The sequence below is a fragment of the Rhagoletis zephyria genome, unplaced genomic scaffold (assembly GCF_001687245.7).
Source record: "Rhagoletis zephyria isolate East Lansing unplaced genomic scaffold, Rhagoletis_zephyria_1.1 Rzeph_scaffold_00378, whole genome shotgun sequence".
Lineage (NCBI taxonomy): Eukaryota > Metazoa > Arthropoda > Insecta > Diptera > Tephritidae > Rhagoletis > Rhagoletis zephyria.
This window is the reverse complement of record NW_016157462.1, coordinates 149,940-167,095: the sequence shown is the minus strand read 5'-3', so window position 1 is coordinate 167,095 and position 17,156 is coordinate 149,940. Positions and strand designations below refer to the sequence as shown.

At 35.1% G+C, this 17,156-nt stretch overlaps 3 protein-coding genes across 4 annotated transcripts; 2 read left to right on the top strand and 1 right to left on the bottom strand.

The window, feature by feature from the left end:
- Positions 1 to 2,140: 2,140 nt before the first annotated feature.
- LOC108359362 (uncharacterized) lies at positions 2,141 to 3,486 on the bottom strand. Of its 2 annotated transcripts, XM_017611197.1 has the most exons (3): positions 3,403 to 3,422; positions 3,026 to 3,365; positions 2,141 to 2,940 (listed from the first exon to the last, which is right to left on the bottom strand). In XM_017611197.1, the coding sequence occupies exon 3, from the start codon at positions 2,703 to 2,705 to the stop codon at positions 2,460 to 2,462; it is 246 nt and encodes an 81-aa protein (XP_017466686.1). In that variant the 5' UTR covers positions 2,706 to 2,940; positions 3,026 to 3,365; positions 3,403 to 3,422; the 3' UTR covers positions 2,141 to 2,459. The 2 variants fall into 2 exon arrangements, with proteins under 2 accessions (XP_017466686.1, XP_017466687.1); XM_017611198.1 differs by having other exon boundaries at positions 3,026 to 3,486.
- Positions 3,487 to 12,958: 9,472 nt separating this feature from the next.
- On the top strand, positions 12,959 to 13,392 carry LOC108359361 (uncharacterized). Its single transcript, XM_017611196.1, has 2 exons — positions 12,959 to 13,174; positions 13,272 to 13,392. The coding sequence occupies exons 1-2, from the start codon at positions 13,128 to 13,130 to the stop codon at positions 13,372 to 13,374; spliced, it is 150 nt and encodes a 49-aa protein (XP_017466685.1). The 5' UTR covers positions 12,959 to 13,127; the 3' UTR covers positions 13,375 to 13,392.
- Positions 13,393 to 13,498: 106 nt separating this feature from the next.
- Positions 13,499 to 14,048, top strand: LOC108359360 (uncharacterized). Its single transcript, XM_017611195.1, has one exon. The coding sequence runs from the start codon at positions 13,510 to 13,512 to the stop codon at positions 13,738 to 13,740; it is 231 nt and encodes a 76-aa protein (XP_017466684.1). The 5' UTR covers positions 13,499 to 13,509; the 3' UTR covers positions 13,741 to 14,048.
- Positions 14,049 to 17,156: the final 3,108 nt, after the last annotated feature.

Here is a 17,156-nt window from a genome sequence, read left to right as displayed (position 1 = left end):
TCGGAGTCGGCGTAAAGCTGTAGGTCCCTCCCCTTTGCGTGACAACATCAAGGCGCACGCCACAACTTGGAGAAGAATCTCGGCCAAGCACTAAAATATGTGTAAGCGCCAATCTGTTATTATTATTATTATAAACTCTTCATAGTCTGGTGTAGGCTTGTATCGGACTCTAGAAAATTGTAGTGTTATGAGCACAATCGCGTATAATGGGCAAAAAATCTAATTGAATTATAGGCAAATGTATAGGCAAAATCTTAAGAGATAAAGATTTCAAAGGATATTTTACAAATGTTAGTTCCGCTTTATTTCAATAGAATAGTTATTAAAATTTAGCACTATAATGCTCAGTTCGCAATTGCTCATGAAAAGACTTTCTTAAATATGTGTTATTATTTATTGCTAAAATGAGAATAGTTATCAAGTCAATAAAAAAATGTTTAAATAAAAAGAAAAGCTCTGACCACGTTACACTTATTTATTAGGTAATTGTGCAACGAAGTCAGCTATGATTTCTTTTTTTCCATATGGAATCAGTATGATATCGACAATACTAAGAAAACACGTTATACATATATCCTTTTGGAAAGGGTACTTTAGTATCCAAAAAACAACTTTTTTAGTTTTTCACTGGCTACGTTACACTTAACATTTGCGGTACATTTCATTACGACTTAACAGGAGTTCTAAACAACTTTCTCGCTAACTTGGGAGGTATCCTGTTAAACTAATTTATTTTCTATCGTTCAGAGCTTAATCGACCAAAACAAATCAAGGAAAGCTTATATTTTTGTACTTTTCCTTGTTCAAGTATCGAAAACTCTTAGGTTTGTGAAAAATCCTTCGACAAAAGGAGCAAAATATTAAACACAAAATGGTTGGACATGATAAGAATCAGTGTCAGAAGCAGCTGACAGATATAGTGAATACCAATAATCACTAATATGTTCAATATTTGAAAGAAAGAAAAAATCGGACTGGTTTACTTTCCTGTAGAATTGGCCATATAAATACATATTTAACTGCGGACGAAAAATTGCTGAGGAATGCCGTTATTTAGCAAAAATATACAAAACAGAGTAAAAAATGTCAAATTGTTCGGTTTGTAGCCGTTTGCGAATTACAACTGTGTCCGGACCACCGCGTAGCCGGATTAGGCAGTGACCGTACATGAAAAAATCAGCGCTTTATGAACTAGAAATGGATTGGTGGAAGCAAAGTTGCAAAAAAATCTCTAATGTGTTTAAACTGGCAATCTACACACCACCTTCTTCAGCGAAATCAGAAAGAGTTGAAAATAGAAATAGTTAATTGCCCCTTAATGCGGAAAAGATTGTTTTCATTATGAAAAACATGAACATTTTTAAATTCAATTACATAGCGCGACAAAAAAGAAATCGCGAAATACACTCAAAACAAACTTAGTGTATTTTGTAGATAGGGTCGAGTACAATATGAGAAAAGGTTTCCTATAGTTCCTGAGCCCTCAATTTTTTATTAAAAAAAACCTTTATTTTCGAACTTGTTGTTTTGAAGAGGGGATTTATTGACGGGCCAAGAACAAGGGTCAAATAACCTAACTAACTAAGTTAGGAAACTTGCCTAACTTCGACAATTTTTATCCGATTTCATTAAATGAGATATCAATTTGTTCGAAAATTAATAAGTACTACATGTTTGGTAATTTTCAAAAAAAATTTTGAAATTAGCGATGTTCAAAGATGAAAAAAAAATGAAAAAAATGGGAGTTTTTATTTTACCCCATGAAAACTCCCAACAGTCTAAGTCGAACAATAGATTGTTATACATACGTCACTTTAAAGGTATATAAATCCTATTTTCCAAACGTGTTTGATTTTTGAAATCGGATGAAAACGTTTAAAAAAGTAATGATAGAAATCGGTTAACCAAAGTTATGCGGTAACATACATAAAAAAAAATAAATGAAACAATTCCGACGAATTGATAACCTCCTCTTTTTTGAAGTCGGTTAAAAATACAATAAAATTTTTTTCTGGAAAAGGTTTTCAACTAAAATTTCTAGAGTATAGGATAGGACGTATTTCCGTTTATCTACCCTTTACCCGGCACATCCCTAATGTAGATTTTTAATTGTTACTATATAAGTATATATGTACATATGTATGAATGTATATATTCATTTTATTTTGCCAACACCCCTCTGGGGATTTTAACGTCCATACGAATTAACATACAAATGCTTAAATGTATCAACTAATCACAAAATTATAGATCACATTAGTAAGGTTCTTACTCAACTATTCACAACTTCGAATAGAATGCAATTGCAGTATTATAGCGGGGATTGGAAATGAATGAGCGGACAAGTTTTATTGTGCACAGTCAGCTAGCAGTATATAAATCTGTCTTTACGTATGTACATATGTATTTGGTGGGGACACAAATTCGGGTGTGTTTCAGGATGCGGATACCAATGTAATTTAGCAAAAATGTAAGCTGTTAAATTTTTCGCGATCATTGCGTACCATATTATTATACTTCCACTTATCCTCCGAAGGCGGCTGCTTAGTTTCCCAACTCGAATTCTTGTAGGCGCTTGAATTGCTCGAGGAGTGCTGCTCCTTCGAGTATTTGGAGGAGGCGGTATGCGATTTACTGCTACCAGCGCTGGTGCTGCACTGATCGGTTGGTTCAATGTAACGTTCGGTACGCTCGGTGTAAACCATGTTGATGAATTAAACGAAGGGTGCAAAGTCGGACGTATATTCTTCTTTTGAGGAGGAAATCAAATAGCCAATTTGTTTTGAAGTCTACTAAAGTGTTGCTCGAAATCTCAAGTTTTCCACAGACCACGCTAATGTTCACGGCACGTGTTGGATTTGGGTTAGAACCTTAAGTTCTAAATTGTTGGCGGTATTGCCGGTGCGCGAACCTTTGCTAACAGCGAGATTTTTGGATAAGCTGTAAGAACGAGAACAATAACGATAGTTTTCAGATAATTTTGTATTATGAATTTTCAGAAATGTATAGAAATGTGTTTACTTACTGCAAGGACTTTAGAAGCTTCAGCTTGGTATCAGTTGGCGAGGGTCTCAGCATTGACACCAATCTATTTGACAAATGGTCATCTATTTGAAGTAATTGTAGGATAAACGGTACTTTCTTATGGATACTTGGTACAGAGGAATATCAGCCAGATTTATGTGGTACACAAGTTTTTGTAAAACCCACTTTCTTTTCTTGGGCAAAATTAGCCTTCTGATTTTAGTGATAGTGCAATTATGGAAATGCAATTTTCAAACTCACTGCAATCGACCCTCTAAGTTGATTTGTAAAACCTTACTAACGCGCTCCCGTGCATTGCAGCGCTCTTAAATATTCTCCTCCTATTGCAGTCAGCCGCCGACAGTCGGTTCCTCAGACAGGTGCAGCGTGGTTCTAAAGTCGTTGTGCGCCAAGTGGAGTGACTTCGGGCAGTCAGAAGGTAGGTATGTATACGATCTGAGCATTTGACGCGTCTCATATTTTTCGTTGAAACAACAAATGCAAATCAGTTTCTCAACAGGTTTAGCACTTTACTTAGCCACAGTTGCGAAAGGGGGCGTGCGAGGAAAGGGTAATAAGTATGCCAGTGATATTTAGTATGTAGACAAATAAAAATTTTGCTGCTCAACTTCGGCACGTTTGCGTCGCAGCCGTTGCTTTGCTACCAGCCAGTCAGCAACCAGCCATTGGCCGCTGGTGGAATTTCTCACAAAGTGAAAAATATGATGCAAAGTTTCAACAACGGCCCGTAGCAGCTCGTGTCGGTGCAGGGCCCCAATGTCATCAATATCAAAAGAAATATTACTTTCATTACTTTTCGAGAAAGATTTGGAAATTAATTTTAAGGTGCCGAAAATATTTGATAAGCATATTTTCCCGATCTTCCAAGATCCAACCATCGGAATAACATGAAATTTTTCTAAGGAATTAGTACACACTTTATGAGCCGAATACGCAATTATGAAACGCAAATACCTATGTACTATGCAAATATCTATGTATGTACATTAGACCGCGTAAAAAAAAAAATAAAAATCCTGCAATGCGACGGGAATAAAACTCAAATTTTTACATTTGGTATAGTAGTGGTCCTCCATGAATCTCCCCTCTCTAGGATAATTGAAAGAGGTCCCGCGTCTAGCTTTTGGTATATACTAGATTTGATACAAATAGGACAAGGGATTAAAATAGGATAATTTAGAAATGTAAATAACCTGAGCCTGCATAATACTTAAATAGCATGTACTCAATGTATTCTTACAGTTTCCAGCGTTTTCATTGCTCCTAGAAAATTATTTTGACCTCAACAGGAAAGAATTCATTTTCTTACGTGTAATTCCTATGGGAAAACTAAAAGCTAGACGCGGGACCTCTCACAATTGTCGTAGAGAGGGGAGCTTCATGGAGGATCATTACTATACCAAATCCTAAAATTTGAGTCTTATTCCGGTCGCTTTGCAGGATTTTTATTTTTATGACGCGGTCTAATGTCCATATGTATATTTATATATAGTTTTATACATACATACATAGTTATATACATATACATACATATGTATATACCTATTTGCAGAGAAGGCCCCAGTTATTGTGGTAATGTTGTTATTATTCCGCAGCAACTGATGAAAGTTACCAGTCGCATTGCATCAGCCATTTTCTGACCAACAAATTCATACACGCAAGCCATACAAATGTATATACACTCATACACATTTAGGAAAAAATCATACCTTTACCCCTTGTGGTTTGTTCAAAAAGTTGGTCAAAATCGAATGTCAATGCGACCGACAGACGGACAGGGAGATGAACACGCAACAACATTGCCTTACATAGCAAGTCCGATGCTTATTTATTTTAACTGTCCGTCCTTCCATTCACCTAAGCAAAAAATCACCGTGGACTTAGTATAAAAAGGCATCCCAAACATTCAATAATGCAAAGCATTCTAGTCTGTTCGCATGTCACAACAGGTCATTTGTTCTGTCCTCGCATATCTATGGTCGATTTATTCAAAGAAATCAAAAAAGTTATTTGTAACATTAGAAAAATAATTTCGAAAATGCTTTGAAACTCATCTTTACCAAAGTTTATCGGAATTCATTTAAAATTATTCATGAAAATTGAAATCGTTTTAATTTTTTATACACAGTACTTGTTTGATTAATTAAAAGAAATCTTTAGGAACTACTGTAGATATGAGATATTAGAAAATATAAAAAGAAAAAATTGCACCACCATTAAAGGCACACAAAGCTACCCTGCAGCAAATCAAACTCGTTCAGAACTCCTGCCGAACCAGCTCGAAGAGGCATAGTACTAGTTCTTCATCTATCCCAAATCAATGCTTTCAACTGCACTCTAAAAAGTTCATGTAAAACTGCTACTGAATAGTGTTTATTTTTCAACCAGAAACTACTAATACTAATACTGAACAGACAGTGTTTAACTTTATCAACACGGTGTGTAAATTTGCACACATTAGGGGAGGAAAATGTGTATCTCTTTTTAAATGCATAAATTTAAAGTACCGACATGAAACAAAAACTTTAACACGATTTGTACGATATGTATACATATTGCTGATTTTAAAAGCGTTCTACGCCAGTTTAATATTTGCCCTGCCCCCCCGAAAAAATCGTTCGCAAGGAACTGAAGTAGCAACAATACAAAAGCGTTTTAAAACGTATCTGTAAAGATGGGGATCTACGTCATACGTTCGTGCCGAGAATATTTGGATCGCGATCCAAAATGGGAATATGAGCACTGACAACTTTAGTTCAATGAAAAGACCGCACTAGTGAACTAGTTCATTGAGATAAAGTAGTTATTTACTTTATTTAGTTCAAGAACTACCCAAGCTTAACATAAACCCAATTTTTTATATAAGGAATAACATATTTCCAAACGCAAATGCGACAAAATTCCAAATCCTTCATGTAATTTTTCAAACGAAAAGAATTTGGAATGTGCAAGAGTAATTATGAAAGCTTTTTTATCAAACCACTGTCATAGAAGCTAGGCTTTGCCTATACTAAGTATTTTCCTGTCAGCGCCTATAGGCGATCTAATATTACAACATATCGCACACCTATGTAGATCTTAAGTGAGCTAACTCAAAATTCTGATAGGGAATTATCAAGCCCTAACCGCCAAAATAACGTAAGCGACATTTTTTTCAAAATTGTATTTTTGATGCAGAGATATTCCTAGGGCATCTAGATGTATTTCTGCATCAAAAGGAAAATTTTGAAAAAAAAATGGCGCTTACGTTATTTTGGCGGTTAGGGCTTGATATAACTGCTTCGCGATCGTACAGATTCAAAGCAATTAATACAAAATCTGGTATAACAGTAGTTTTTTTTTGTTGGTGTATATAATCACGAGGAAAAAGATATTTGCATTAATTGGAGGTAAGTCTTATGAATTGATTTATGCAACAGAATCGTCCTAATTTTAATTTTTATACCCGAGCGCACTGGATTTTTCAAAAGCGTTTGACTCGGTAAACTATTCAATATTATGTCATAAGCTTAAATGCTATTATGGGTTTGATGAAAACTCATTAAAGTTTCTGAAGAACTATCTTACAGACAGACATCAACGCGTTAGGGTTGGTACGAATACCTTGAAACCTGAAAAGCTTACGACAGCAGTTCCCCAAGGGTCAATTCTAGGGCCTCTCTTATTTAGCTTATTTATCAATGACATTTTTCGTGTTTGCCAGTTTGCAAGAATGCATGCTTATGCGGATGACATCCAGCTATATCTTTCAAATAATTTTGAAAATCAAGATTTAATAATTCGTCAACTTAGCCATGATCTATCTGCCATTGAGCAGTGGTCTAAGAGAAATGGTCTTTGCCTTAACTCGGGAAAGTCTTTTGTTTTACCAATCGCCAAGAAACTTGACATTACAACAATACCCCATATAGTACTTGGAAATAAACCTTTAGAATATGTAAATAAAATAACAAACCTGGGATTTGTCATTAATTCGAGCTTAAGTTGCAAGGATTATATAAATTCTGTTGTTTCCAAAGCTTATGGTGCGCTAAGAAACTTACGTCAAACTGCGGAATTTACTCCAGTAGGCACAAGACGGCAGTTAGCGATTCAACTTATAGTTCCTATTATTACCTACTCCGAGCTAGTTTATAATAAGCTAGACTCTGCATCGGCTCATAAGATCAGTGTAGTATTCAATCATGTAACTCGGTATGTGTACGGATTAAAAAAGTTTGATCTCATATCGAAATGGAGGGCAAGTCTGTTAGGATGTGCAATTCAAGACTACTTAAAGGCAAGAAGCTGTATTTTTCTGTTCCGGCTAATCCCTACAAAGACACCCTTCTACCTCTATGAGAAGTTAATATTCCCAAAGTCTGAGCGCTCAAATCCCCTTATTGTACCCAACTATAACTTTATAACATCGACTAGACTATTTTTTATCAGTGCTATTAGAACGTGGAATTCTATTCCACTCATAACAAGAGGCAGCTTAAAGTTCATGTGTTATTAATTTCAATTAATGCGAATTTTTGTACTAATGGTTCTTGTTTAATAAATGAAATGAAATGAAATGAAACTTGTGCACAAGGGTATATTAACTTTGTTCACATAACGGTTGTTTGTAACAGCCAAAACGAATCGGGATAGATATAGACAAATGTATACATAAATGCTTAGAATGAATAGAGAAGTCGATTAAGCCATGTCTGTCTGTCCGTCCGTCTGTCCGTCCGTCCGTATACACGATATATTATATACAATAGATTGGCGCTTACACATATGTTAGTGTTTGGCCGAGCTTCTCCTCCGGTTTGTGGCGTGCGCCTTGATGTCATACAAAGTGGAGGGACCTACAGTTTTACGCCAACTCCGAACGGCGATTGTATTTTTATGAGAAGCTGTTTTTCATGGCAGAAAAACATTCGGAGGTTTGCCATTGCCTGCCGAGGGGCGACCGCTGTTAATAAAAAACCTTTTTTCTAAATTTTTTTGCGATGTTGCTTTGACCAGGGCTTGAACCCAGGCGCTGCGAAGTGGAAGCGCGCACTGCTTACCATTACACCACAGCGGCCGCCACCGTGTACACGATAACTCGAGCAAAAATTGACATATCTCAACGAAATTTGGTACGTAGGTTTCCATTTATCCAAGGTAGGTTGATATTGAAAATGGGCGAAATCCGACTGTAACCACGCCCACTTCCCATATAACGGTAATTTTCAGAAATGCGAAAACTGTCATATTTTAGTAACTATTTACTGAAGATTATTCACTCAAAATTGATATTTAAAATAAATTTTAGACGAAAAATAAGATTATGATAATTTTTTGGAAAATGGGCGTAGCCACGCCCACTTATGGTTACATGTCCATATCTTGCTAACCGCTGAACTAATTTCTTTCAAACTTGGCACAATAGTTGACCTTGATACAGCATACCAAATGGCCGAAAATTTTTAAAATCGGACAATAACCACGCCCACATCCCATATAACGGTAATTTATAGAAATACAAAATCTTCCATAAATCAGTAAATATTAAATCTAATTTATTCAAAATTAATGCTTGCAACAATTATATACCAAGAAATACGTTTATAATAAAATTTTGGAAAATGGGCGTGGCGCCGCCCACTTATGATCACATATATGTATCTCGGTAACCGTTCTCGCAATTTGTACCCAACTCGGTATGGTTATTGTGTTTGCCACATAAAAGCAAAACGTTGAAAATTATCGGAATCGGAATAAAATTACTTCTGCTTTTCATATAATGGTAAATTTCAGAAATGCTTGAAACTTCAATATTTCGAAATTTAAGGACGCGAATTTTCTCAAAATTGATACGCCCCGGCTTACCATGTAGCGGTAGCTTTCGGAAAGGTGAAAAACATATATTTAATACTTGCGCCGGGTATTTAATGTTCGGCTTCTTCCGAACTTAGACTTTTTTTTGAGTTCATCGCACTTTAGATCTACATAGGTGTGCGAGATGTATGTATGTATAACTGAGAGTCATTACCCTGCAGTACGGGGAGTGACTACAGGACTGCTGAACCGGTAGCTACCTGATAAACACCGTTAATTACCAACCGACTACTTGCAGTGTATGTCATCGATTACTTTTACAAGGCAATGTCCTAGGCGGTAGTCACCATCGGCTCTCTCTGTACTACCGGGAGTTACTAAAGTAGTCACTTGCGTGATTTATGGGCGCCCCCTGTCGTAGTTTTTCGCTATTCTGCTTACGACTGGTTCGACTCTGCACTACCATGTGCACTACCACGGGTTAATAGAGTAGCTACTTACCTAAGAGTCGGTGCAGTAGCGGTTCAAAAGTAGCGATTGACTCCAGCAGTACTGGTGGGTACTTACTAGACGCCATGTTTGGTGTGGTTCCACGATGTGGATACAAGCAACTGTTTCTTATGTACATACATCGGGCAAAAAAATCGTTTCAAAAATATTTTTAGAATTTAATTTAAATAAATAATAAAAAAAAACTTTTTAATATACAACGCTTTTGTAAATGGACTAAAAAGTAGAAAATAATATTTCTCAGTCCTATTTGTGTTGATAACTTTTGATTTTGAAATTTTAGCAAAAGTTATTATAAACCATTTATGAGATTGAAAATGAAAAGCGTGGGGCGCATTGGATCATAAAGAAATTAACGGCACTCTTAAATTTGTATATGAGTTGAAAATTACTTGTTTCTATTAGTTTCGTAATTTAATCGACCCTTGTACATTTCTTTTCTTAAGGAAAAATATCGACTGCTGAGTGGAAGATCGAACTATCTCGGCAGCCAAATCGAAAACGCTCTATTTCAAAAAACTTTTCAAGATAGGGCGTACTCGAATTGGCTGCCGATATAGGTCGATCTTCCACTCAGCAGTCGATATGTGTATATAAGTGCAAATGTTTGAGTGTTCATATCACATTCATTTTATGATTCAACTTTTAAGCTGAATATGTCATGAGGTATCCAACTGTATTTGGCAAACAATGCTAATATAAGGTGCATTCTTTTACAGGCAGCTACAATAGAACACTCGGTAAAGTAACGAAATGTATGCAAAGCCACCAACAAACTCGGCTGTTTATCCGAGCTCAGCAAGGTCGGTAAGCTGGTGCCAGATAAAACCATGTGGCTTTGCGCGACATTTATAATTTTGCCAGCAAAGCGCCAGACTCAAAAGGTATGCCACAATGAATGCCAAGAAAACAATTTTGTATTGCTTCTTCACACGTCAAAATTGCTGTGGATTTTATGTACTCATCTTTAAAAATATCAGCAATGTAACTAAATTTTATGTTTCTGCATGAAAACTCGAATTCGGACGAAATAAAATAAATATTAAACCGGCTGATTGTCAACGCGCGCAAAAAGATAGGAGTTGGCCATCTTTTCGCTTCGCGCTCCAGCTGCTACGGTCTATCTGGCATGCTTTGTGCATTTTCATGGAATTCATCTTATCTGTCCAAGCGAATCTGTTACGCAAAGCGAAGCAAGAGTTTTGTCTGGCATCAGCTTAAGAGATTCACGATCTGAAGCGTAGTATTATTTAGGTGAAAAACTGCTCTACTATGAATTGTTGATAGGAAAGTGTTTAGGGGAATTTTTTTTCTTAATTTCACCCGAGGTCAGCGTTCTTTTGCCGATTGTTCCAAAGAAACGAAGATATTATTATTACTATCAAAAAACTTTCAAAATAAAAGGGCCAAATCATACTTATTCGCGAGTACTGCTATAAGTTTACGTTATTAATACATTCAATTTGAACAGTAATTTTGAAATTTTTGAAGTGCACCAGGTTAGCTATTATTATATACATAAAAATTACATTCTTTAAGAAATAAATAGGAAGTCCTGTGTGAGATTTCGAATTCTTCTAACACCATTTACCAAAGATATGGAAGGAAAATAACTGTAGTCTTTCACACAACGGCCGGTATAAGAATCAAAGCTGCTTGCAAAATCAAAAAATGAATATCAGAAGCGTATCGAACTGCCCTCGAGTAAAAAAGATATTGTATATGCTTACAAACATGCATATGGGTGTTTCCATACTGCCGTACGCGACATTCGTACGCTTATAGAGTAACGTAAATCTATCAAAAATAGAAGTTACTGAAAAAAAAGATTACGGTTATGTTGCAACCAAAGGGTACTATGTTTGAGAAAAAAATAAGCAGCCTCGAAAATATCCGTTCAAAACCAGGTGATAACGTACGCGACAAAAAAAGAAGTGGTTTTAAGGCACATATACATATATGCGAAAGTCTGCGAATCATGAGAGTTTTTCTTTTCTTTAAAAATTCCTAAACTAAGCTAAATAATGTACCTTTACAATCCTTCCATTTTTTGATAGAAATTATCTCTGGTTAGTTTTTATTAAAAAAAATTATAATAACGTACGCGACATAACGTACGCGACAGATTTTTCCCACGTACAATATTTTTACTAGTAACACATACTAAATTAAATTTTTTCAGTTCTTCTCTCCACCGTTTCGCGTTTTCAAAACCTTTTTCCGCCATCTGAATACGAAATTTAAAGTTATAAAGCCGTTTGAATTCATTTGCTTGCATTTTCGGTTTACATTTTCATGGAAACACGCATATATGCGAAAGTCTGCGAATCATGGGAGTTTTTCTTTTCTTTAAAAATTCCTAAACTAAGCTAAATAATGTACCTTTACAATCCTTTCATATTTTAAGAGAAATTATCTCTGGCTAGTTTTATATTAAAAAAAAAAAAAAACGTACGCGACATAACGTACGCGACAATTTTTCTCGTAAGTAATAAAATGTATTTATTGAGAACTCTTCCCGCCACCGTTTCATTGTTTTACAAGTATTCTAAATAATTTAAATGGAAAATTTGCAATTAATATTGGTTTTGATGCATTTGATTGAAATGTTCGTACTTACAATAACGTATGCGACAAACTTTAAAGGGTAATAAAATATATTTTTACTTCGGTTGGAAAGAAAATTTTACTGTGTATCTTTAACTAGAAGAATTCTCGCTTAAGAATTGTAATCTGCATTACGTGCGACTGCCAATATACAAATGACATAGACAAACAATGTTTTTGCATAACGTACGCGACATTAGAATATTATCAGAAGCAAATCAAAATATTACCGTTATTCGAGCTCTAACTTCTCCTTTTTCTTATTTTTATAGTTAGTTGTTATTGCAAATTTGATTTTAAGATATAATTGTAATGTTTCAAATCTCTTAATTTAGTTAATAGGAAAGAGAAAATAGTTCATTTCATTAGAGAAAACTGAGTGGAAGAGACATTCAGTTTTACTCTTAAATTTTTGAGTTTAAAAATTCCAATAAGCTGAAATAATTCTATAATATAAAAATTCGAGTATTTTACTCTTATTAATTCGTCTTAAAAACCCTTTTCATTTGTTTTTATTTTTTCAGTCCTGGTTGACATTTTCATGGAAACACCCATATGTAATTAATTTCAAAAACCAGCTCTAATTGGCGCATGCATTTTAATTTGTTGACGTTCGTATTAAGCCTCCTCCTCTATAAACATGTTGCTTTTTTTGTAAAAATTAGTCAGCAAAGCCCAAACAAATTATATTATAACTAGAAGACCCCGAATTAGCGGCAAGTTTTAAAATAATATCCCCCTGATAATACATAAAACAGGTAAATTTTTGTCACGTGTAAACAGGTGATTTCCAAAAAAATACCACCAAAATATTTTCGTGCCTGCAGTCCGTTGATTTTCGCACGTAAACAAGTGAACAAAAAACAACAAACCTGTTTTCGAGAATCGACTTCGGGTTCGTTTCATAACTAAAATGTAACACGCCACGAACACATGACAAAAGGGTATATAAGTCGAGCGACGGAACCGCGTCCAAAACATTTCACTGAATGAAGTCAAAGTGTGCAGATCGACAAAATCAAAAAGCGACGAAATAAACATAAAATCTCTACTGGAGATTATACCAGTTAAAAATTATACATTCACAAACATATTTTTCTAATTTGTTTTCAAATACAAGTTAACATTGGTAAATTTTCCTAACCGATGTCAAATAAAGTTGTGTGTCAATGAATAACCGAGCAGACACCAAAGCGAAACTACTTAACAATTTAAGGTAAGTTTGAAATTTCTTGTACATTCATACTCGTGACTACGTCCGCATACTTCTTTATAAATCCATGTTAAATGTTCTTAATTCAATTTCCTTTTAGCCTTTCCAAACATCTTTCATCCAAACAAGGCGGCTCGCGTACCACCAATTGTGGCAATCGTCTAGAATTTGCCTTACTTACGCTGCTACAAAACGTTCCTTGAATCTAACGCGCCGCAAACCTCTCCTTGCTGACTGTTCATTGAACAGCCCGTCATCTCTCGTATTCTAGTTAGTCGGAAGTTTTTCTAGTACTTCATAGATTTTTCAAAGAAAACAAGAATCAAACCTTCAACAAAATGGTTCAAAAGCATCGTTCAGCTTCGAAAGCCACCTTAGCCAAGGATGTGAGTCCAATGCGGGTTATGGCGGTCAACAAGAAAGCGCTCGCCTCGAGTCCCGCCACCAATACGGCCGCACGCCTTAGTTTGCCTACAGCAGCAGCAAGCAGCAAGAATGCAGACAAGTGGAAATACAACAACATGGTGAATAACCAACGTGAGCTCTTCAATAATTTGCATTTCTACTGAGTGAACCTGGGCTCGCTTCCTAGGGGACGCTAAAATTTAAATATGATTCTGCAATACTCATCATCGTTGTAAGATCTACAGCAAAAGTTCATTTTTCAATGGTTGAAGGGCATACGCATGAAAAATGACAGGAACGCCTATTCATGTTGTAGGTTTCAATTATAAATGTCTTCAGTTAAAAAGCTATTAACAGTAAGATCTCCAACAAAAGTTTGGTTTTCAACGGATAAAGAGCATATGAACGAATAATTACATGAAACGATATTCACGTTGTAGTGTAGCTAGATTTCATTAAATAAATTAAAAGTTTAATTAGTAAAAAGCTTAGATTTGCTTAATCATATTCTTATAACCTGTTATGAACTCACCAATATTCCACTAAGTAGCTCCGTTGAGATGCGGGGCTCATTTGCATTTTTAATCAAGTGAAAAAACTACTTAATTGATGCTGATACATCAAACCTGTATGCCATCAAGCGTAAACTTCAGACTGAAGTAGACGAGATGCTCTAGAAAGTGTGCAGTGGAAAAGATCAAATTAGCTAAATAAACGTGTCACATGCATGTGTGAGGCTGAATGTTGGTTTAATACCAGCACTTGGCGCCCAGACTCACACACTGTCGAATCTTCCGTGATGGCTCCAAAACTGACTCTGGGTGAGTATATGGGGTCTTCATCGGAGTTAATGGTAATAAGCTTCACTTTTCTCTTGTGGATTATGCTTCGGTCTTCCACGCTGAGGTATTTGCAATCCTCAAGGTCATCGACTACATGGTGGAAAACGGGTGGAGGGGAAGGATTTTTCGTATCTGCAGTGACAGCCAAGCTGCACCTAAGGCATTGGCCAGCACTACAACTACTTCCAAACTAGTTCGGCAATGTAAGTCTCGACTAAATTGCTTTACTCTGGGTGCCAGGTAATGAGGCATCTGACCATTTGACCATAAATGGCTCAGACCAGGCATTGCTTGGTCCGCCACCAGTTATATCACTCCCGCCTTCGGCCATCGAAGCCACCATCATGTAGGTGTTTCGTTGTTATTTAATTTTGATTATTTTTTTATAAAATATAGTTCATTCTTTAACACAAACCGTGTAAATCCAAGTTTCCAAATTTGTGCAATATTAAAAAAAAAATCAACAAACTTTCGTGCAAATTTCGATCTTTTTTAAAAATTCTAAAAAATCGATCGTAGTTTTTAGCCATTTGAAACTTTTACTCTATTCTACTAGAATTCAATGGGCTACAAATCTGCATACTCAGAATCTAATTAAAAAACTCGAAATTTTTACGAAAATTTGTTGAATTTTTTTTTAAATTGTTATAAATTTTTAGGGCAGTGACACTCGATTGGTACATTTATACAGATTGGTACATTCTTATATTGGGCTATTGGTACAAAATAATAAAAATTGGAACATTTTTTTTTTGTAGTCAAAAGATTGGTACAATACAGCGATGTTCTATTGAAAAATTTCAACAAATTAATTTTCGTAATTGGGATAAAGAAAAATATTTGGGATACGATTTGCACCAAATTTTGGCAAATACCCAATCTTGTGACACTGCCTTTAAACTTGTATTTATACGGATGTTGTTTAGGAATGAACTATAAAAACTAACCAAAATTAAATAAAACAAAAATATTATTTTAAGACTTGTGAAAATTTGGTGCGGCTATAATTTTTTCGACAACTGTAGGTACATTAGACTGCATCACCAAAAAAAGTTGCAGTTTTTCCGGCGGGATTACCAAACCTAGTATATTTTAAGACTTCTACCAAAATATTTCGGAAAAATATTAAGATTTACGTGAGCTGGACCGGTTTGAAAATACCTCTAAAAATGGATTTTGTTATGAATCAAAATAGTTTCTTAAAGGATTTTTTGTTTTGGAAAAAATCCCCTCAGATGACAAAACAGTTTAAGCTAAAAAAATCTACATAAAAATATTAAAAAATTGTATCAACGGAATCGTAATAATAAGATTTTTGATGCTGTTTTTTAACTTTTTTCAAAAATTTGTGTAAGAAAAACTGGAATAACTGCTCCAAAACTTTACCGATATAGACTTATGAGGTATCAGTGGAAAGGTATTTTCCCGCCCTTTTTATTCCTTTGCAAAAAAACTCATTCACGTCCCAATTTTTTCTTTATTCAATACCAACGCATCTTAATTCAACATGGAATGACACTCGTTTCTTAACTTCCTCTTTCATTCTTTGAATGAGCTTATTCGCAAAGAAATTAAAAGAGTGAGAAAATACCATACCAATGATACCTCATAAGTCTACATTGGGAAAGGCTTGGCTGAGTTATTTAAGTTTTTCTTAAACCAGTCTTTGAAAAAAGTGCAAAAACAGCATCAAAAATCTGATTATTATGATTCTGTAGAAATTTTTTTTTAATACTTTTATGCAAACTTTTTAAGCTTAAACTGTTCAGTCATCTTAGGTAATTTTTTCACAAAAAATTAAAAAAAAAAAACTGTTTTTATTAATAAAAAAGCTCGATTTTTGGAGGTATTTTCAAATCGGGCCAACTCACTTAAATCTTAATATATTTCCGTGATATTTTAACGGAAGTCTTAAAATATAATAGATTTTACAATTCCAGTGGAAAAATAGTACCGCTTTTTTTTGTATGGGGAGTGATGCAGTCTACTGTACATAAGTTAACTGATTACTCGCCGTGTATCATAGTAGCACAATGCCACTAAGTACATTTTAAAATTTTCAGGCAATAGCCTCATGCAATTATCGATTATATTTTTTGTTTTTTAATATTTTTATTGAACTTTGTACCACGGTTGTTTATTAGGAAAAATTGAAAGAGCAACAAAGTCTAAGCGGTAGAAGTTATAGCAGCTATTTCGGAGATCACCACATCTCTTCATCAGACTTCTTTTTTTCTAGACTTCAGCAGGGATCGAACCCGCTTAGACTTTGTTGCTCTTTCAATTTTTCCTAATAAACAACCGTGGTACAAAGTTCAATAAAAATATTAAAAATAAAATGTTAATAAGCCACAAAAACATTGACAAATATATAGTTTAGGAAGAGCCTGCCTGAAACTATACAAAAAAGCAAAATAAGCAAATGGATGTATAGAATTGACAACAACAACCACGCTGTCGAGTTTAAATAGCGGCAAATTAGCTGCACTTGATAGTAGTTGGTTGAATAAGGAAAATGAATTAGCAACAAGAGTTTACGGGATATACATAGCTCAGTGGTTAACGCTTCTGACTTTGAGACATCGAATTCGCAGGTTGATCCCTGCTGAAGTCTAGAAAAAAAGAAGTCTGATGAAGAGATGTGGTGATCTCCGAAATACTGCTATAACTTCTACCGCTTAGACTTTGTTGCTTTTTCAATTTTTCCTAATAAACAATCGTGGTACAAAGCTCAATAA